The sequence below is a fragment of the Lynx rufus genome, unplaced genomic scaffold (assembly GCF_022079265.1).
Source record: "Lynx rufus isolate CCGP_SWC_20201006 ecotype Redwood Valley unplaced genomic scaffold, mLynRuf1.p SCAF_1, whole genome shotgun sequence".
In the NCBI taxonomy this organism is placed as follows: domain Eukaryota; kingdom Metazoa; phylum Chordata; class Mammalia; order Carnivora; family Felidae; genus Lynx; species Lynx rufus.
Window position 1 is genome coordinate 132,349,203 of NW_025814823.1, and position 23,285 is coordinate 132,372,487.

A 23,285-nucleotide genomic window follows, 5' to 3' on the forward strand; every position below is an offset into this window, starting at 1 on the left:
CCAAGGCCTCAGGCCCACTGTTTCACAGGAAGAAGGACCCCATTTCCTCTGGTCTGGGGAGTCATTTTCTCTCTGGTAGAGGAGCATCCTTCCAAATTTCCCAGTCCTTGATGCAGACCAGGCAGCTCCCTTTCATGTGCCAAAGAGGTGACACTCCCCTCACTGGTTCTGTGACCCCCTAGCAACTTATTCAACCTCTCTGAGCCCAGAAAGGCTTGTAAATAGGGATTGGCAGTATAGTCCTCATAGTTTTGTTGTAACCCATTCAATGAGAAAACATACATTTAGTGCCTAGCATAGAACCTGCATACAACAGGTACCTAGCAAATAATGGTTGCATAAATAAGTGACCTTCGTTTGTGCCACTCTCTAGACACAGAGTGGACTGGCTTTGGTCTAGACCTTCCTGCTGACACATTTGCTTGGGATTTTAGGGGCCTCATCTCTATTACTGCCCTGTAGGCTCATAAGGTAGCCTGCTATTCACAAATGCCCTTGCTGGGGGGAAAAAGCAGACCCTTCCAAGAATTACATTGGCCTTGAGCTAGTAGAAGCTACTACTGTTGAGCCATTGACCTGAAGGCAGTCTGACTTTTGGGAGGCCTGCAGACGGTGGGATAACTTGCCTCCTTTTATGTGAAACCCAAGTTCAGGTATCCAAGTCAAGGTCCAAGAAGAGATCTCTGGATTGAATTTCACAAACCTTAAGGTTTGGAGCAATAAAATCTGACTGGTCAGGCATGATGTTCCATACCCTGAGGTGACTAAGAATATTCAGACTCCCTAATTCTTGGGTTTGGGACATCAGGTGCTATTTGGCCCTTGTGTAACTACACAGCATTGTTCTAGCAAAGATAGACATTGCCCTGGAAATTATCTTTCATCATCTATGCAGCTCAAGGTTTTCAGTGGGGTTTGGGGAGCCATCAACCAAGAGACAATACAAGCTTAACCTTGGTTCTCTGACAGAGTGGAGCCAGCCCTCAAACTGCCATTCGACTTTGGGCCTCAGATACCATCTGTGGATGAAATGAGGGACAAGGAATGCTAGCAATAACCCTCTGAGAAAAAAGATGGGAGAAAAGACCATTTTCCTTTTAAGTTACAGCTTGAGGTTTTCAAGGCTGGGGCACAAACCATTTTGAACAGCTGTTCTTTTCGAAAACATATGTTAGTTTATTCCACACATTCTGATGATACGAATGAGAAAGAATTCCAAATGCAGCTTATCTGTCACTTTTTTATTCAGTGACTGATCTTTTCTCTTTTTGCAACCAGTTATTTAGAATTTTCTAGTCCTCCTGGGCTGTAACTTTTTTTTCTTGCTGAATGTATTTTCCCTTGACTTTTCAAAGTAATGAATCTTGTCCTAGCCACACAAATTCACATTTTTGTTACAAAGATCAATATCCAACTTTTCTTCCTAATTCACTTGAAAAATGTCAAAAAATGCTCTTTTTGGAGCATAAAAGCTGAAAGTCGATCCTGGTGCTCTCTAGAGACTGGTAGAATCTCCATGGAGAGCAGATTGTCCTTCGAGTCAGTGCCCTAAGTAGGATAGTACCCTTTAGATATTTCAGTGGGAGAAAACAATTAACTAGAAGCTTAAAAAAAACTGTAGATGAGAAGACAGACTAGCATCTGTGGAATCTAAGCTAAGGCAAACCTCATTTTTTGGTATCCCCCCTCCCCAGCCCCTAGCAAACTACTCTTTGCAAGTGCACTGGGAAGTTAAAACAGTTGGTTCCAGAGTCTTCTCATTAACTGAGGATTCATAATACTCCAACCACTTCTGGCTCCTAGAATGACCTTGGAGAAATACTCCCCAAGACTATCTAATGGCGGCACCTGATTTCTTCAGGTGAGGTGGAATGTGTGCGTGGGTGGGTATGGAAGGAAGGAAGTGGATTGAAGCACAATCTGCTTAGGTATTCCACATCTTCTTATATAATTGATGAGACTGTCATTATGAACATACACAAATAGCTAAGCATGTACAAGGGCCACCTTTATGTTAGCTGCTGAGTTTCAAAAACTGCTGAGTTACCTTTGCATATGATAATAATACCCCAGCTCAGCGATGGCTGAACCATTAGTTCAGCCTAAGAGGAAATGTCTGAAGGTGGAAAAGTATGCCCTTCATGATTCTATGCTCCCTGCTGAATCTGAATAGAAAAATCCTTCAAATATGAATACTTTTGTTCAGCACCTTTTCCACAATGAAATATCTTGCATCCTCTTCTATGTGAAAGCATTTACATGGAAAGCAAAAGAAGGTGGGGGCAAAAGAGTCATGGGTCAATCTGGACTTCTTTTCTAGTGCTAGAACAGCTGACTAGTGGCATCTGGGGACAGAGCTCCACCAGGAATATCTAAAGCCCTTGTATTTAATATTACTGAAATACAAATATATGCAATTTCTGAAGACTGTAATAAGGATGCATACAACAGATTATCTCTATCCCAGATGCTATCTGGAGAACTTGGATAATGTAGTGTGGTATTCCAAAGGAAAGATCCTCCTACTGAAAGTTTCACACCAGCTTTTCAGGGAATAGACAACCTTCATCTGAATCATTCTTACAAGCTGAATTTTTATTTTCACTAAATTATCTATGTTAAAAAAAAATCTGTGCCTGGTGTGGAATTTCACTCCATCAAGTGTTACAATGACTTTTTCATTTTCGTTACAAGCAGGAGAATGAATGTAGGACAAGTGTTAGGAAACATGGCAATAAATTAGAATATAATTTACAAAAGCAAAAAAAAAGTAACAGTGTACCACATTAATACTGAGTATAAAATAATAAGCAACAACTAATCACAATAATACAAAGGTAATTTCATTCTGTATTATTAAGGATACCTATGTGACATTCACTCCAATAAAATTCCTAATGAAATGGACGGTTTGGGGAGTTATATGTATCTCAAGGGCTTTAATCAGTTGGGTAGATTTTACCTTTCCTTTTTGGCAGGATATTGTGCTGATGGCAGATACGGTTCTCAGCCATAGGGCACCAGTTTCCTTGGGTCTCTCTAAGTAGTCCGTATAGCACGCTACTTTCGGAGGGCCTGCCATGGTGGCTTAGCCTCCACTGACAATCCTATTGCTATTATTTAGGAAGAGAGCATCATGTAGCCACGTGGTTGACTACAGAGTAGCAGCGGTATTGTGATGTGCTGTAGAATATGATGTGTTCCCCCACTCAGGGGAAACCTTCTGTGCTTGGTTCCTTCTAGCAGAGTAATCCGATGCTGCGATGCTGCTCCTGGAAGCTCTCTACTCCTGGCCTCGGGACTGGTGCACACTCCTGAGGGAACACTAGCTGCCCCTTCTTCTAGGGCCAGTCAAGGTGGCCCAAGGCAACAGTCCTCATGATGTTAGTTTCCAGGTGAGGTGAAGAATAGACTCAAGTTAGTCAATTAAGAAATCTTTTTGGAATAAAACCATGAGCTGATATTTATATTTGGGGAAAGACAGGTCCTGATGGCAAACCTATGCCTAAAATGCCACAGAAACCACCCATCCTTTCTTTATTCCACCAGGGCACATTAGCACCAATTTAACCACTCTTTACGAGGCACCAAGTGAATTCAGCACTGGGGGCGCGCTGCTCATGGGCTGCCTCCCCCCTCACTGAATAGATAGCACGCTGGCTGGTCTTCTAAGAGCAGTAGAGAGAGCGGCCCTGGCAATTTTTGGGTATCGTCAGTAGCTTTCTCTGGAAAGCTCAGGGACATGAGCTGTGGTGTCGAGACAGAAAGCAGGTGAGAAAATATTGATGACCATGACTGAGTGTGCAGAACAACAGCCCGTGCTGACTGTCCATAGCAAACCTGAAGGTTAGGTTGGTTTTTGAAGTCTGTGAGTCTCTTTTCCTTTCTGAAAAAAACTAATCATCTACATTAGGTCATGGTGTAGGTGAAACACCGGACATGTAGTATGAGAGCACAGTGATGGATTGAAGTCGAACATACTCTTTAACTGCAAGTAGCATCTTTACAAAGTAGCCATTTGGTTGGAGTTTGAGGTGTTCGTGTAGCATGGTGTACACATCGTGTAGGACACAAAGCACATTCATCAAGAACCTGCTGCAAGCTACAAGTGTTCAAGTACAATATATATATAAGTACCCTCTTCTTTTTTGCTTTCTTTTAATCTCGCTGTTGAATCTTTTGATGAGCATGACATGAAACTTGTGGATAGGGAAACTATGAGCTAGTCAATTTAATTTAGGATTCTGGATTTGATTCTAGAATTTGACTTGCCCAAGAAACTTGGTTTCACATTTAATTGCCATTCAGAGTATCCATAAAAAATACAAAATAGTTGGTTGAGTGACTATTAAAATTATGCTTTATGATCTCTAGGCTTCATGAGTTTTTCTTCTTTGGTTGTTATCCCTTGCCTACTTTAAAAACTCACAGAAATAGCACATTTATGTGCAAGCACACTCATCTACCCACACACTCAAAAGCGCCCGCTCACACACACACACTTGCTCTCATATAAATAAATGCCCTTCTGCCATATCAAAGAAGGGACATCTGGAACCCATCACAATTGTCAGCGAAAGGGTCTGCCTGGTTGTTGCCGAGCCAGTCTATCTTTTGCACGGCATCATTTCAGTAAGCTCAACATGCATGCAAAAATCCAACGGGGCAGAAGCTGTCCTGTGGCCGGTGAGGTTGTAAACACAACTGAGCTGGGGTGACTCACATAAGGACTCAGGCATCCTGTGTGATGGCAGCAAAGGGCCCGGTTCTTCAGTCTCTACCATACCCCAGGTCTGGCTTCTGCATGAAACTGAAATGTTTTTCTCTTAAAGTTTTAATGGAAATCTCAGCTTCACTTGCACAATGGCAAGTTGGCCCCAGTCTCTTAGCACAGAATTTATAGACTTGCACGGCCGCAGTAACTGATGCGCTGCCTTAAACTGAGTCCTTCCTTGTTGTTCGGTTTAATATAGTTTATATATGGCTCACAGCAGTGTTCAGAACAGGGGATTAGTCCTAAGGAAATTAAGTGGAATGAAGAAAAATAATACAAACTTTCATTACTTTTGATTTATAATTGCTCCTTAAATTATAGTTAAAAGCCCGTTTTAGAATTTAAATTGTGGTGCTGTTGTATTGAGATAAAGTATAGTAAATATTTTTAAGCTATGACTTAAGATTTCTGAATCTTCTTTACTTCCATAGTTGACCAAGTCATAACAGCTACATTTTAAACGGTTTTAAATACAAATGGATTCAGTGTCATTGCTAAGTCCATAATAAAAATTATCTTAATGGTCCAAGGAGGTAAACAGGCTATTGGATTTACTCGAAAGAACACAAACGCTCCACAGTAAGCAAGTCTCCCTGTGTTGTTTGGATCTCTCCGATCTGGCATTCCCTCCTAATACCGTGTCCAGCACTTTGGATCAATAAATCCCACTTCACAGAAGTTAAAATAATATTGAAATCCTGTCAGCTAGGGCTGACCAGTGGTTACGTTTTCCACAGGGTAATGCATTTGCAAGGACATCAATCCTCTTCCTCTGGGTGGCTCTCTTTGATGGACGCATTTCCACGATGAAATGACAAGGCTCCCTCTCTGGCTCTCCACGGGTCAGTGTCCTTGGCAGGTCTTACAACACATCTGTCTGAAGTATGCTCGACTACAGAACTTGAACTTGAGCACCAGCGGGCAATACGCCACTTTGTTCACATCTTTGCACTCTAGCGAATGGGGGCAGAAAATGGAAAACAATTAGAGGCACATAAACAAGTGCAGAAACAGGCCAGTGAGGCTCCACATTCATATCCAGCAAGGACCCCCTTGCACCAATCCACCTTGGCTTCCACGTCCATGTGGTTTTTGTTTTTGTTTTTAAGCATACCCTGTATGGTACAGCCTACCAGAAACATTCTTTTGATATATTTTAACACAATTTTTTAAAAAAATGGTTGCAAGGCTTTTCTCCCAGACTTTTACAAGTATGGTGCATACCCACTGTGTCTTGAAAGAATTACCATTTGTTGGGATAAGTGATCACTTTAGACAGCTTGGAAACATGAGTCATTTTTCTTACAGCGCTTTTATTGCTTCTTTCTCAAGGGTTATTTTATTCAGCAGTGCAAGGTTATCCAAAATCAAACATGAGTTGCATTGTTTGATACCAAAGTACACATGTCTCCAGAGAATCTGTGCATCTGTGAGGCGTGGGGATGGGCCTGGGTGAATGAAAAGGATTGCTGACAGTGGCCTAGATTCAGCAACTACACTAGACAAAGAGGAAAACTTGGAGGGGTTGGCCTCAAATGGCAGCAGTCTGTGGGTTATGGAAACATGTAGAAATGTCTTTTTTTAATTTGGAAGTGAGACATGGCCTTCTTTTTTCCTATGTGTATTTTCTCCTCAGTGCTAGAACTGCCACAGTTGAGGTCTGCAGTTCTTGCAGCCAGAAGGTGAATAAATGATTCTTTCTCCATCTCCCCTTGAGACTGGTTGCAGAAGATGGGGCGAAGGGGCCAGTGTAGAGAAGGGGACACCGGCCTTTGATCCTCAGCACCCCTCTCACCCCCACATAACCCCACTGCTGCTAATAATGATAGTCTTCTGTAGTCCTCTGGTCACTTTTATCTGGGGATTTTAAAATACTTTGTAAACCTAGTAATTAAATTTCCATATGCCTCCCAGAATCAAAGTTCCACCCTCACTTTTCCAGGTGGTTATACTGAAGCATCCTGGGTAAATTACTGAAGGTAATTAGAATCAGGCAGAACAGTGGGTGAAATTCAGTGTAACAGGACAGTTGTGTTGTTGCTTGCTTGCTTGCTTGCTTGCTGGTTTATTTTCATGTTTTTTCCTGGCTTCAGAAATCCACTGAACATGTAAGAAATCATATACATGGTACATAAGCCATAAGATAAACCTGAGAAGTGACATGCGAAGGAATGGGCAAGCTTTCAGTTCTTATTACTGAAAAGTTAGGTAACAATGTTATCGACCTCACGTTCCAGGCTCTTTCAGGGAAAGACTTAAATTTTATTTTATTTTATTTTATTTTATTTTATTTTATTTTATTTTATTTTATTTTATTTTATTTTATTTTTTTGTATTTATAATTCTGGTGGTTTATTGATGATACATGTAGGTGTTTCATTTAATCATTATCAAGTTATAATTTTATCATTACACACAACTGATTGTTTTTAAAGTATCATGTATAGAAGACCCCTTAATCAAGGGGTAGAAGTGATATAGCTTCACCTCAAATCTATAATTGTACATACATGAATTAACCTTACATTGTTGGAATCTTCCTGGGGATGCCTAGTTCTACTAAACACTATTCTTGACAATGTAAGTATTGCTTTATATTAAAGACTTAAATTTTAAACTGGAGTCCTCAATCATCTGCAAACCTAAGCTCTGCACCATCAAACTCCCTTACTCATGATTTGACTAGCAAAGAGTAATAGTCAGAATTTTGAGTAGAACATTTCCACAGTAGGATTCTCAATACATTTAAGTTTTGGCTGAAAGAAGGGAAGAGAGACAAGAAAAAATTCTTTAAACTCTGCACTAAAAAAAAAAAGTCAGATGATTTTTGATGAATCAAGAATGAATTTGAGATGAAAAGATCTCCACATATTTTAATTTGGAGGTCCCTTTGTATTTTTTTTTTCTTTTTCTCTCTGTCATGACCAGTAAAAAGCAATCAAAACAGGTTTAGACTAAGAATAATTGTGTAAAAAGAAAAAAAAAGTGTTATCCATGTTACTAAGAGCGAGATTTTGTCAAGGGTCAAGGTAACGCAATTATTAAAATGATGAGAAGGGTGCCTGAGGGGTTCAATAGCTTCAGTGTCTGGCTCTTGATTTTGGTTCAGGTCATAATCTCAAGATTCATGGGTTCCAGCCTTGCATTGGGCTCTGCACTGAGCATGGAGCCTGCTTGGGATTCTCTCTCTCTCTCTCTCTCTCTCTCTCTCTCTCTCCTCTCTCTGCCCCTTCCCCGTTCATGCATGCTCACTCTCTCTCTTTCTCTTAAAATAGATTTAAAATAAAATAAAATAAAATAAAATAGAAAAGCTAATACAGTACCACTCATCTTTAATCTAAATCGTCTTCATGAAGCATCGGGCCAGCAGAGACCACCCCCCTCACAATCTGCAGCAGCGCTTGGTGGGACAGCTTCAAGTACAAAGTAAATGTTAGCTTTGGTCTTCTTTGCCAAAATATAAAGATGATTTGGTTGACAGACAGATAGAGGAGGACTGGTTGCTTTAATAGTATAAGGAAGTAAGATTAGGGGCTAGACTGTTCCAGTTTAATCCTAGTTTTGTCATTTACTGGCTTTACGACTCTGAACAAATAGTTCAGCTTCTCTGTGCTGGAGCTGCCCCATCTCTAAACAGGGACGATGAGAGTTCTCCCTTCCACATGTAACATGTATATCCTGTGATGCCACTCAGAGCAGTGCACAGGATATCAGCACTTGATAAGTGTAAGATAGTGACTTAAATATTTTTGTTACCACTGTTAGTTATTACCTCTTACCACCTAATGACAGTAAGTTGCCCTCTGACTTTCTCAATGAGGATGCAATATTTTGATTACTAGTGAGAAGGTGCTGTCCTATTGACACAAGTCAGTATTTTCTGGGGTGCAATTTTATTGGGAGACTCATCACTCCATTTTTGGAAGAGTTGCTGCTGGTCCAGGAAAATTCTGAGATGAGCAAAATACAAGCAAATTCACAGATTCTTCTTTTAGATTTAGACTTGGGAATCTGATTATAAACAGCAGATAATAAATAATGAATAAAAAATATTCATAAGTTGTTTCTCCCTCCAATCACCCCTCCATTCACCCATTTAGGCTATTACAAATCTAAGTCAGGATTCAGCAACTTAAGTGGGTGCTTGAAATGAGGGGACTCTCCTCAGTATGCCAAGGCCCAGAGCGCAGCATTTGGCCAGGAGCAGGGTGGAGCCTCGGGGTAGGCTAAAAACTGGCTGTGGGGTATCCCTCTCTGAAATTTCCAATACCCCTCTCAAGTTTGTTGTCAATTAAGTTGATTCCATCCAGCTTGATTGAAAGCAGGAAGTCATGTGGGTCCTGGGAGCAGAACCAAGCTTAGGGAGGTAGTGACTCTTTAGGAGTGCACCAGACTCGCCTGCACCAGAAGTATAAGACAGTGGTGATGAGTGGCAGATCTGGAGTCGGCTGCGCCTGGGGGGTAAATTCTGGAGCTGCTACCTCCCAGTATTTGGTTGTCCTGGGCCAGGTTCCATCACCTCTCTAAGCCTCAGTTTCTTCATCTGTGAAGTAGAGACTGTGACAAGACCTGCTCACAGGATGTGGTGAGTGGGGCTCACATGGGTGCTTACAAAATGCATGGCCGTGGCACTGCACAGAGGAGGCACTCAGCCTGTTAGTTCTGTTACAATTTTCACCAACACATCTGCCTCTGAGATCAACCACCATGTACTGTTTCTCTGGGATCCCTGTCAAAATGTGCATTAGGCTCTCAGGAAGGGTTACACACTGGCATGCATAAGCAAATTAACAAAAAGATATTAAACAGAGAGCAGGTAAATCATGATGAGAGAGATGGGGAAAAGCCAACACTGGGGACTCCAAGGCTGGGACCTTGGGCCTTGATGAGACATTCAAGTGGAGACACTGGGGCTGTGTGAGGACACAGAGCCTGGAGTGTGGGGAGCTCTCCCAAAGGAGGGCCCCAGTGGAAGCTCCTGTTCCTACTTCTTGGTTTTGCCTTCTAAAGACTGCCTAGATAAGAAGAATCAGCCTTTGGACTCACGGAAATTATTTATCAGAGAAGGTAACCATAACTGGTCTTTCATTCTCTTAGTCTTTTAAAGCCATAAGCGCTTAATCCAATAACAATCATCATGTTAAAAATAATGTATCACATGCCTCCTATGTACCAGGAAATGCCCGTGGTTTTATATATTTATATATTGAATGCTTTTATGTATAATAAAACATCAGGTTTATAGAGATGGCAAGACTGAAGCTCACAGAGGTTAGGACACCCATGCTGGTCACCCAGGTAGTCGGTTTAAGAGCTGGGGTTAGGATGCTCAGCATGAAACTGCAAAAGAATTTCTACCTGTAAGGCAGACCCTTGTCAACCCTTGGTGACATCATCATCAGAAAAGCTCTGATCAGCATCATCATGCTCTGCCACCATGGAAAAAGGGGAATTTTTAACAAATATTTTATTTTTAAGCAATCTCTATACCCAGCCTGGGGCTCGAACTCACAACCCCCAAAACAAGAGTAGCATGCTCCACCAACTGGATCAAGTGAGGCCCCTGGAGAAGGGGACTTTTTTTTTTTTTAATTTTTTTTTAATATTTATTTATTTATTTATTTATTTTTAATTTTTTTTTTCAATGTTTATTTATTTTTGGGACAGAGAGAGACAGAGCATGAACGGGGGAGGGGCAGAGAGAGAGGGAGACACAGAATCGGAAACAGGCTCCAGGCTCGCTGAGCCATCAGCCCAGAGCCTGACTCGGGGCTCGAACTCACAGACCGCGAGATCGTGACCTGGCTGAAGTCGGACGCTTAACCGACTGCGCCACCCAGGAGCCCCTATATTTATTTATTTTTGAGAAACAGAGTGACAAAGTGTGAGCGGGGGAGGGGCAGAGAGAGAGGGAGACACAGAATCTGAAGCAAGCTCCAGGCTCTGAGCTAATGGTCAGCACAGAGCCTGATGTGGGGCCTGAAACCACAAACTGTGAGATCATGACCTGAGCTGAAGTCAGACGCTCAACTGACTGAGCCACCCAGGCACCCCGGGGACTTTTTTTTTTTAAGGTTTATTTATTTTTGAGAGAGAGAGAAACTGCGAGTAGGGGAGGGATAGAAAGGGAGGGAGACACAGAATCCAAAGCAGGCTTCAGTCTCTGAGCTGTCAGCACAGAGCCCTAAGAGAGGATAGAACCCACAAACTGCGGGATCACAACCTGAGTCAAAGTCAGACACTTAACCGACTGAGCCACCCAGGTGTCCCAGGCTAATGTTTTTTAAAAGCAGTTCTAGGTCACAGGTATTCAAAATGGCATGAATGCTTTTCTTCGGCTTTACTGTCCTCCTTCAACTGTGTAAAATGACATGAGTGGAAGGTGATTTGAGTTGCACCATGGAGTTTTAAAGCTCCACTATTACAGAAAGCTGAACATAATCTTAAATATATTAGTAGCAGTATTAAATCATACTGGGGCATTCAGCCCATCTGCCACTTTTTTTAGCTTACCTAGAGAGGACTGATGTGTTGAGCTCTTGGACTGACTCATTGACATTCTGCTCATGTAGTCAAGAAGGCTTTAATTACAAAAATTATTCACTAGTCTGCTTCATTCTCAAAGCCATTAAAAATATGAAATAATGTAAGTGATGAGTCACTAAATTCTATACCCGAAACTAATATTACATTGTATGTTAACTAACTGGAATTTAAATAAAAACTTGGAAAAACAATGAAATAATCTCACCCTTGAGCCAATACACAGTACAGATCACATTTGTGGTAAAACCATTCTGGAAAAGTTGTACATAAATTAAACCACAGTTTCCCATTGAAATCAAAACAATAATAAATGTTCTGTTTTAGTTTCTGAATGATCTTCAGTATGTGCTGATTTCTAGCTAATCTCTAAAATATCTAATAATTAAAAGTTTCTCTATACTTCAGTAATACATAACCTGTAAATAAACTATTCTACTAGGACACCTATGAAAAGGAATCCTTTAGTAAGAATCTTTTTGTAACATGATTACCCTGTAATTAATCTATTTGGAAGGTTTTGTCTTGACTATCATATTTTCTTCGTGTAGATACACTTATATGTATTGCTTTTGAAGTAGTGGTATCTAAGCCAGCAGGGTCAAGGATTTTAAGGTGAAGGCTTAATTTTCTCTTCTGCTCTCATCATGTAGCAGCTAAGTACTCTCCTGGGAAGAGAAAGAAAAGACACTTACTCTACCTTTTCTCTTGTGAGGCCATTGGAAGGGTGAGAGGCCCTTACTGTGTGGCTTCTAGGGAATATTTTGTGGGCCTAACTAGTCTCTCCTTTTTTTGCATCCTACCTGTCCCTGAAAACAAAATTTCACTTTACCCAAGTCCAAAGATTTCTAGTGGGGAAGGCAATTTGTGGGGTATTCCTACATTTTTCTCAGGGACGCTTGGGAATATATTAAGGGCTGAAAGCCAACCCCTAGGCCCTGCGATATGAGCCAGACCCATAAGTAACCTGCCAGGTATGCAAGAGTGGGTCTCACTGGTAATCTGGGTTTTGGTAGACTTGAATGATAAAATGAGACAACCTGTTTCATGGCAACACATGAATCTACTTATCATTGATGTGCCAGTGGGTTTTTCCACAGGTGCTTTACATTAATCTTTCAAATCTTCGACCCAAAAGACATGATTTCAAAACACTCACAGTGAACAGAGGCTTATGAATTTAGGATGCAATTGGATTCAGATTCATTGTGACTTTGAAGGCTTCACTTGGTCCAAGGAACACAAGAGCAACTCCTGAAATGCTGTGCTCTTGCATTTATTTCCTGAAACGTCGCACCGCCTGGCTAAATTATATCGTTGGAGTGACCTGGGGTATACAGGGACATATCCTTTCATGACCAGGTCAGACCATTCAGCATCCTTTTTTGGCGAATGCATGCCCTGTGTGCCCATAAACTCTTTATGAGATTTAGAGGAACACAGTAAGTAGACAGTTATGACTTAAGCACCTTAGGGTCTATCTTTTGGATTACAAAAGTACAACCAGCTGTGCCTCTGTCAAACTGCCCAGAAGATGCAGAGCCTAGTGAGAAGTGAGATGGCAAAGGCTGTACGTGTGAATGTGTGGGTGAGGGATGTGAACTCAGTATTTCTTCTGAAAAAATTGCCCTTGATATTCTACATATTCAGACTGGAAAAGGGTGAAATAATAAGTTTCATTTGGGAACCTGACATTATTCATTGCAACGGGAACAGTCCAGCAACTTTTCATCCTTGAACAAGGTGGTATCAACTACGAAACTTGATTCCAATGTCATCTTACCATGGGCTAAGCCATTACTTTTTCTCTTTGCTTCCTCAGTTTCTCTCTTCCCAGTCTTATTCCCTGAAAGCCACCCACATTCATCCTCAAGGTGGTATAATCCCAGCACAAATCCCAGGGTTCCCTGTAAACCAGAGAGCCAGGAATGTGAACCTGAGTGGTAAGGTGCATTATGGGCTCTTTAAAATGGCAAAGGGAAAAAAAAACCCTACTCTTCCTCACCTCCTTCAACTCAGAATCTTCAAATGACCTTCATTGTTCCTTTCACTGGTTTTAACACAATGGGCACCACTTTAAATCTCAAGTCCAGTAGTTGTTTTGTTCTGGAGGTCCTATGAGGTTTCTGGAGCTGCTCAGGCTTTCTCCAGGTCATTCACTTGAGGGACACTGAGACCAACCAAAGCCACTACTAGCCTAGGTTGGTAAACCAATGTACACTAACCACGCCTTTCCTGGGTTGGTTACCAGCTCAGGGCACACCATGAATTATTAGCTGGCAGCAATAAATACTAGCTGACAGATTGCCTTGTACTATTGAGAGACAGAAAAGACTCACCATATAAACTACAAGGGAACCTGAAACTGCATAAAGATGAATAAAATGGCATTTGGGATAGAATTTCAGGTAAGCTTGAGTAGGCTAGTCCCAGCTGCCAGATGTACTTTAAAAAATTACTCTGAGTGGTACTTCAGATGCAGTGATACCCAGTGTGTCTAAAATTCACTCCCAGCAGCAACACAGTGTTATCCTCATCATGGGCAGTCTGTCAAATTCAAGCCTATAATGCTTTAACCCTTCACTGAAGCCTTACAAGAATTAAATACTAAAGCAGACGTTGGATATGGCAAATTTTATCTCCCTTCTTCCTTCTCCTAGTCCCGTCTTACTATTTACTATTTAATTTTTTTTTTTTTTGAGAGAGAGAGAGAGAGAGAGAGAGTATGAGCAGGCAAGGGGCAGAGAGACAGAAGATCTGAAGTCGGCTCTGTGCTGACAGCAGAGAGGCTGTGGGGTTCAAAATCATGAACCACGAGATCATAACCTGAGCCAAAGTCGGACATTTAATTGACTGAGTCACCCAGGTGCCCCTGACTATTTACTTTTAATATCTTGATGTTCCACTTCCGAATTTCTCTTATTATTCTTTGTTGTCTTAACCTCACTCCATTTCTTCAATCTCTTTCCATTGTTTATTTTATTTTTATTTTTAAAAATCTTACTCAAATTCCATTATTTTATTATGGCATTTGGGGATGAATGTATTTTTAACTTCCCTATAGAAGCCTAACTTCCTTATCGTGATTTATAGTATGCAGAAACCAAAATCTACATGGGAGTCATAGTGGATACCTCCAAATCTCTTATCCCTGTGTCTAACTGTTCATCAGGTTCTTTTTATTCTCCCTTCCATTTTATTCTTTTTTTCCAATTAATTACTCCCCTTTTGATTTATCCTCTATCTACTTTGATTCAAGCCTTCATCATCTCAAGCCTGGACACTTAGAATAACGTTCTAACTCTTCCTCCACACAAAGTTGACCTCCCTCTGCCCCTCCACACTCCTGCCACCCTGAGCATGTCACTCTTCAATTTCCTTCGCTTATTCCCTAGAACTTAAGAGTCCTAACTGCCTTCCACGGCATTCAGGGCCCTCCAAAACCAAATCCCTGACTCTCTCTCTTTGTAGCCACATCTCCACTACCTCTCATCTGCCAACCCACTGCACCCATACTGAACTACCTCCATGCCCTGATGACTAAATACACACGTCCTCTGCCAGGAATCCCAGCATCTCCATGTGTTCTTGGCAAATTGTTTCATACCTTCCAGTGCCCTACTCAAGCTTGTCTTCTCCACGATGCTTCTACTGATTACCCCTCTTCTGTGTACTCATGGTAATTTCTTTCTACCCTGTTAGAGTACTGCCTATACTGTGAAAATTATTTGTCCCCACCCCTGCTAAACTGTGCTCCCTTTGAGGACAAAGACCTTGTCATATTTCTTTCATAGTCTCAGTGCCTGGCCCTTTGTCTTGCTGGCCCTGGCTTGCTAAGTAAATAATAATGGTTGGGTGAATGGAGGACATTATTTAAAAGCCATTACCTTGAGGGATGGACAGATAGATATATATGTGATAAATCAGCTCAGGAAAATGTTAATGTTGGAATCCAGATAGTGGGTGTTCATTGTAAAATTCTCTCAATCTTGCTGTTACATTTGAAATGTTTTATTACTTTCATAATAAAATGTTAGAAGGAGAACCAATTCCTAAGCTGTGGTTGTTAAAACAATTCTCAAGATTCTATCAATGGTCCATTTCACCCACAGAGACCCCACTAAAAAACTGTATTTTAGATCCCAAGGGATCTCCCTTGGTCCAACTCTGTCTTGGGGTAGACCTGAACTGCTTTCACAGTAGCCTCCCACTAAGAGTAAAGAGAAGGGGAATAGGAAGTCCTCTTTCAACCTCCTGCAGCAACCAGAGCTTACTCCTTCCCTTACTACCAGATTTCCCTCCCAACTCTCCCTTAGCAACAGGCATTTCTTTTCTCCCTGACCTGATTCCCAGAAGCCATATTAGATTACTCTTACATTACTTTCATGTAAGAGCCTCTTCTCTTTTGAAATCCATATTATCTGTCCATTTCATATCTCTGTTAATGATAACTTACGATTTAATTCAACTGTTTCATCCTCTTTTCCCAGGGTATACATGGGTTATTTTTCCAAGTACACATTACAGCAGGTTCACAGATCACTTAGTCTATGAAGTTGCCTTGATCTAAAAAGTTAAAGTCACTTGTCTTCCATTTGAACTTTTAGCACCGTGTCAACTGCTCCACATAACACCTTCTACCTTCCTTCCTTTTCTTTTTTTTTTTTAAATATCTTCCGTGTAAGACTATGAACTTACAAATGCATTTGAATTTTCCATAATGAATGGAAGAGGCTGGCCACAGCAAGCATTCAATAATTAGTTGCCGATGAAATGAACAGATAGTTTCAGGTATTTAAATGTATTCAACATATGCTACTGGGAAGCCAAAGAGAACACAAAACAAGTTATGACAGACGTATCCACTTTAAATCTAATTTTGTAAGAGAGTGATCCTCTTTCTTTTCAATGACTCAGCAGCTTTAGGGACTAACAGTTCTAAGATTAGTCATATTTTGCAGGATTAATAATTTCCTAAAAGTTTCCTTCTTTACTAAATGGGCTAAAAATTCTGTCTTGACTGCTTACTTCAAATTAATATTAATGAAAAGTGATTTGGCCAGGCAGATTAAATGACCATGAGGTGCTTCTACAAATAATTTAAGAAACCTCAGATTAACACCTATCTATTTTAAGAGAATTTCTTTAAGGCAGAAATAAGTCCAGTTACAAATGATATTTTGCCCACTCTGAAAACTTTGCATCACCAGCTATGACGCTTCTGTATAATAACTAACCACTACAGAAAAGTTTTTGGAGAAATCACTAAAATGCCTAAAATAAAGTTATATACATAATTTCAACATCTACATTGCTGTGAGCATGTTAAAAAACCAATTCTTTCAGCAATGACTAAGCCTGAATCTACTGAATCAGGATGATGGTCATGCTAGAAAGAGTTGCTACTTCATAACCAGAAGCTCTGTTTTCATGTTAAAATACCCTACTTAATAAGTGAATTAAGAATAGCATAAAAATGTAGTTGAAGCTGACATGCCCTTGGGCTCTGCCAAATCTCAGTTCAAATCCTGCGTCTACTACTTCCTAGTCTTATCATTTGGGCAAGTCACTATCCCTCTCTGTGCCTCAGTTTCCTCATCAGTAATACCAACTCTTGGACGGTTGCTGACATAATTATAACATGCGTGCATGCGTACACACACACACAGAGATATTTATGTATATGAGATATATAAGGTGGATAATAAATATAAAGGGCCTACCCATAATACCCAATACAGAGTAATTTAATATGATAGTTATATCCTCTTTTCCACCTCAACCATTTATCTTCCAACTCAGAAAGAAAAATAGACCTTCATACCTATGTGATTGACTGCTAATAATTTATAATGGATAAACAATTTATAATTGTTTGATGCAGTCTTACACAAGACAGATATTTTTATTTAGATTATTTAGGGGCGCCTGGGTGGCGCAGTCGGTTAAGTGTCCGACTTCAGCCAGGTCACGATCTCGCGCTCCGTGAGTTCGAGCCCCGCGTCAGGCTCTGGGCTGATGGCTCAGAGCCTGGAGCCTGTTTCCAATTCTGTGTCTCTCTCTCTCTCTGCCCCTCCCCCGTTCATGCTCTGTCTCTCTCTGTCCCAAAAATAAATAAATGTTGAAATAAAAATTTTAGATTATTTAAAAGAGGTTGTTTTGCTAAGGAAAATACTTAGGTTTATCATGGATTTTGAGTCCTTCTCAAGAGAAGAAAAGCTCAATTTCTAGAATGACCATTACCGAAGGGACAAAAAAGTAGATGACATCAGAGCCACAGATTTTGCAAATTAAAATTATGATTTTGAATTAATGTACAATAAGGCCATACTTATCTGAAAGAGTAAATTATACAAAAAGGATTTCATGTTGAGGCTTAGATATAAAAACCGGTATATTTGCAAAGTAATTTCTCTGTATCCTGTCATACAAGATGATTACTCTTCTTAAAATAAAATATCTAAGGAAATATTTTAAAATAGTGAATGTAATTAACAAAATTTTTTTCAATGTTTATTTAGTTTTGTGAGTGTGAATAGGGGAGGGGCAGAGAGAGAGGGAGACACAGAATACAAAGCAGTCTCCAGGCTCTGAGCTGTCAGCACAGAGCCGAAGTCGGATGCTTAACTGACTGAACCACCCAGGTGCCCCAATAGTGAATGTAATTTTTTTTTAAAATCCTTTAAGTTGGAGAAATTTAGTCAAAAGGAATAGATCTCTTTTTAATAGGCTCATGAGCACATAATTTTCATTTGAAAAATATTAACAAATAATTTCCAGGATAGTTCTCTACTTTTGTTTTAAGCAGAGCCCCATAACCAGGTTTCTTACATAATTTAAATTAGTGGTTCCAGATGTTCTTGTGCATTTATTTGGGCATGCCTCTATTTTCGTGTGGCAAGGCAGTCTGAATTTCCTGACTATGCCATATTTGTCTCTATATTTCCCATGATTTCTGTTGTAGTGCCTCTTACATAGTGGCATTCAGGAAATTTTAAATGAATGCCTAACTGAATAAGCAAAGTATATTTGTTTAAATAAGATATAAGAAAATTCAGGATTTGGGCTGGCAACTGCTATTAATAAGCAGATTTCCCAATACATAAGAAAGAGAAATTTCAGGGGCACCAGGGCAGCTCAGTCGGTTAAGCGTCCAACTGGGCTCAGGTCATGATTTCATGGTTCGTGGGTTTGAGCCCCGCATCAGCTGTGCTGACAGCTCAGAGCCTGGAGCCTGCTTTGGATTCTGTGCCTCCCTCTCTCTCTGCCCCTTCCCCGCTCACGCTCTGTCTCTACTCTCAAAAATAAATAAACATTAAAAAAAATTAAAAGAAAGAGAAATTTCAGAGCATAAAGACCTTTGTATTCCTCTATAAACAGCTATATAATTATCTTTTTCTTTTTTTCTACAATAAAACTAGCATTTGAAATAAATAGTTTCAAATATATGCTTTCATTATATGTACAACAAGCATGAATTTTAATCTTCATGATGGTAGAGATCCATTGTTAAATCCAAAAGAAACAGAAAAGAAACAGAACTTTAAATTCAAAGTGTGGTTCATTAGACATCATCTCTGTATTTCTGGCACAAGTCAAACATAGAATGCTAGGTCAAACACAGACCTTAGAGGTTACTTACTCCAATCTCTCATTATAAAGATAAGCTAATTTAGCTCCAGAAAGGTTAAGTGACTTAACAAGGTCAGGTAGTCAGGGAAAAAAATATAGGTTTCCTTATCACATATCCAGTACACATGCAACTTTCACAAATGCTCTACATGAACTATACTACAACAGTGGCTTTATGTGGCTCCTCAAACTCTGGGAGCCACCAGAGGTGAGTCATTAGAGGCCGCAGGCCCTTTGTCCATGGGAAACTCACCTTCAGTATTGGAAATGGGGGTACTGTCACATTTGCTTTCACACTGCTGCATCGATGGAGGCCGAACAGTTTCTGGACAGTCACTAGACGCCTGTCCAGTGTAGGAAAGACACTGCACAGTCCTCATCTGCTGTCCAAGCCCACACTGAGCAGAACACTGAACCGAAAGACACAGAGAGAAACAAAATTCAACAATTTTCAGGAGGTAAAAAGATACTATATCTTTCCAAATACCATATATATTAGCTTTTAAAGTCCATATGAAGTTCATCTTGGAGAGGTATAGGATTAAGTCATTCTACTGTAGAATTCATTTGAAAATTCAAGGAACATGTTATTACCTTTGAAAATGGAAGCAATATAGTTCCTAGAAAACAAGAGATTTCTTGGGCTATTTTTCTAACACTTCCAATTAGGTGAACTATAACAGGAGTGTAATAAGAAAACCCTCATGAGGAAGTAGTAATTAGGGATTCTAGTGCTGGGACATCACTTTTGCTCCCTATTTATTACAGTCCTATGGCAAACAAGCTGATGGTCTACTGGAGTGCTGTGAATGTGATCAAATAGGAGTTCAGTAAAACAGCAGTGACTGCTGTGTGGGCTTGTGATGGGAACCAGTTTAAAAAAAAATAAAAGAGCTTAAATAATTACCTTGAGTTTTCTAAGGTATTGTTAGTCACACAAATGTGAGCCAAGTAGCATGCCTCCCTCTCCTTTTTCATCTACTCAGGGATTCAGTTACTTTACAGTTGAAGTTACTCTCTGAGTGACTTAGTCTCAGTGGGGACCGATCAGCTGTCCAGGCTGAACCATGAAGCTGGATCTTTCTTTGGGTCTGCCACCCAGAATGCCCGCAAAGCCTGTGAGATCTGAGATCAAGGAGATGAGCTAGTGCCGAGACAGGCGATGGTGATGCTTACAAGGTTAACAAACTGAGGCCCTATTGAATTTGTCTGTAAAGACTCTCAAAACACTTACAGGAGTTGCAAGGATATTGACAGACACTTTTATTTTAAAATTCCTAAATAAAGAATGACAAACAAATGCACCATAAAATGTATTAAAGTGTCTTTGAAAATGTATTTTTACCAGTTAATTTTAATTTTAGAAAACTGAATTTAAAATATAGATGAGAAGAAAAGGACTTGACAACATTTAAAAGAATAACCTGAAATTGATTACTGCAAATTTGGTGAAATCACTCACATGCGAAAACTTTCAACCGACCTTTATATGACAGTGCATTGCAACAAAGAATATGTAAGGAAGGAAATGCCTCCATGGTTTAAATCAAAATTATGAGGGCATGTCTGTACTTATTCTTTAACACAATATCAATTCCATGTTTTGAAATGGTTACACTTCCACAGTGAAACACATAATTGCTTACAATGCCTATCATGTGTATTCCACTTGAGTACTTTATAAATTAAATGATGCTATACAAATGCAAATTATTAATTATTTGTTATACATGTGCAAATATTAATTATTTTATGATCACACTGATTTTGTCTCCCCACAGGGCTGGCTGAGTATAGAGCAAATATATTTATTTGCATTAATGGAGACTGAAAACCTTTGCCCTTTCCCAACTATAACAGAAGAGGTCGGTAGATACTGCTATACTGTAGAAATACTGAGGGTTGTCCAGAATTTTGCTAACTACTTCTATGAAATGCCATTTTTAATAAGTAATGACAGGTCCAGTCAGTCCAGAGATCACACAAAATCATACTGGTATAGTTATGTGCCATGATTTATTTGGGTCTCAGATATTAGAAAACAACTAGCTACAAGGTTAATTATAAAACCACAGGAAAAGGGCATTGATTGTCTAGAAATTACCTTTCTGGAACATTATTTTTAATGTAACCTAATAGATTTCCTTTTTGACATTCAAAAGAATAATACTCAATTTTCCTTGTATCCAAATATATTGATTTGTTGTAAAAGGATTTAAGGTGGCCTTCACTAAGATAACACAGTTTAAAAATAAGTGAGAATGAAGAAAGAAAAAAATAGGAATTAGAACATAAAATGCAAATGAACCTCATGTAAAAATACAGACCAAAAAAGCCCTTTATACTGGCTTCCCAATTCATGATGTCCATCAGCTAAATCCATTGAATAATAGATATTGATAATATTTCAAAGACTGTCAATCACATTATCAAGCTAATTAGAACCCCCATACCTTTTCTGTGAAGTTAAGAGGAGCTACTTTTGCAAGTAGGAAAGTTAAGACACTGGGGTTAACAGATTTGTTCTTGAAGTAGCTGAGAGAGTTGGGACTAGAATCCAAAGTTTTGTTAGCTTGCTCAAATATCTGGCCATACAGACTATTTCTCTTTTAATTTTAAATTACATTGGTAAGCCCCAAGGAGTAGGTAGAAGTAGGAAGCGTGTGGGTGCAGGAGAAACACAGCTAGTGGGTCTATGTGTGACTGCTGCTCATGCACTGTTTCATACTTTATCTTATACCCAGATTTCTGTGTCGTGTTTCTCATCTCTGGAGCCCTTATAATGACCCAATCAGAAAACTTAAGTGTCTCAAAGTGCTGCTTCAGCAGGAGCCCCTTGCCGCACTGTCTTACCTGGCCCCAGTCTCCAGTCACCCAGCGAGGAGGAGGGCAGCGGCCCAAACTGCAGCGGATACGGACAGGGGGTTTGTTCTCTTCTGGACACTGTGCAGCTGGGAATGTTTTAGAGAGGTCACTGCTCTTGCACAGAACAATCCGATGCTTGAATCCCGGACCACATTTGGGAGTGCACTGGAAATAAAACAAATACAGCAGTTTAAATGAATCACAGCAGTTTAAAGATAGAGGAAAATATGAGGAAGGTCTTTCTTAAAGTGAATGTTTTTGGGTATACAATATGCATATAGACAAAATTCTGGGCAAAGTCGTTCATATATGAAAACTCCTTAAGTTTTTAAGCAGAAATACCTTTAACTTTTCCCCTAAGGACTTTAAGAGCTAAATCCAAAGTTTGTTTCTTGGCTAACTTATTTTCTTTTATTGTGGGTAGGTTTATTCCTCGATACTTCCCTGTCCTTGGCCACATTTTATAAACACGATATATACCAAGTGTTGTGCTAAGAGCTATACAGTCTTTACAGAAATCCTAATTTTTGGAATGTGGAATCCTTGGTTTCCTACTTGCTAGGTGTAGTCTTCTGAAAAGAATCCTTATTATTAGTAGACAACAAGAACTCGTCTTTATGAAGCAAGCTAGGGATTGATTGAGATGTGTATTCTTAGAGGGTGGTAACTAATAATACATGGCCATTGGTCAAAGTTTATTGCACAGAAAATCTCTGGACTTTTCCTTGTACATAATAAATTTCCCTAAACATAATGCATTTGACTCTTCTTTAGTTGGACCAGTCTATTCTTCATACTGAGGAAAAGATTCTTCTTCTTCCAGTGTCACAAAGTCTGTTATTTACCTCTTCTCCAGGTTCATTGGAATGCTATTTCTTAGAGTCATCTATTAAACATGGTGACTGACTAAAGTCCTCCAACTTTCTACCCTGTATGTTTGAACCCTTCCTTAAAATCTGTTCTTCCTCTGAGTCAAGTGAGGACCTTACCCACAACATTTTGAAGCCCTGTTTCTATACCTTTTGTTCAAAAGAAAGAAAGAAAGAAAAGAAGGAAGGAAGAAAGATCCCAGATCTACTGCAGGAGCTACATTAGACTGAGGGGAAGGGAATACAAAGTGAATAAGATGGTCTCTGCCTTCCAGGAGCTCATAGTTTTATGTAGGAGATATACATGTGAACACAGGTTAAGTAGCATAAAAGAGGATGTAGAATATATATATTCTTGAGCCCAGAATCACCATCTTCCTATTTGTAATTACATGTTTACATGTCTTCTCATCCCTTCCACACTATAAGCTCCTTAAAATTATTTCATTTCTAATTTTTCTTTGTACACCACCCTGTCCTGACCCTCAGGATTCAGCACAGGGCTTTGAGTATGCACTCAATAAACACATGCTGTTGTATATCTGGTAGGATGGTTTTCATTTACAATCAGGTAAATCAAAGTGTGCTAGTTGTGGGATGAG

General features: G+C 39.8%; 1 protein-coding gene across 1 annotated transcript in view; it reads right to left on the minus strand.

The window, feature by feature from the left end:
• Positions 1–2,580: 2,580 nt before the first annotated feature.
• The window catches only part of ADAMTS6 (ADAM metallopeptidase with thrombospondin type 1 motif 6), a 303,804-nt gene continuing 283,099 nt past the window's right edge, over positions 2,581–23,285 (minus strand). Inside the window, exons 22-24 of the mRNA XM_047087098.1 lie at positions 21,803–21,979; positions 19,203–19,359; positions 2,581–5,727 (exon numbers count right to left, since the gene is read on the minus strand). Coding sequence (XP_046943054.1) covers positions 5,618–5,727; positions 19,203–19,359; positions 21,803–21,979 — 444 coding nt within the window. The 3' untranslated portion in view covers positions 2,581–5,617. The remainder of the gene's footprint in view (positions 5,728–19,202; positions 19,360–21,802; positions 21,980–23,285) is intronic.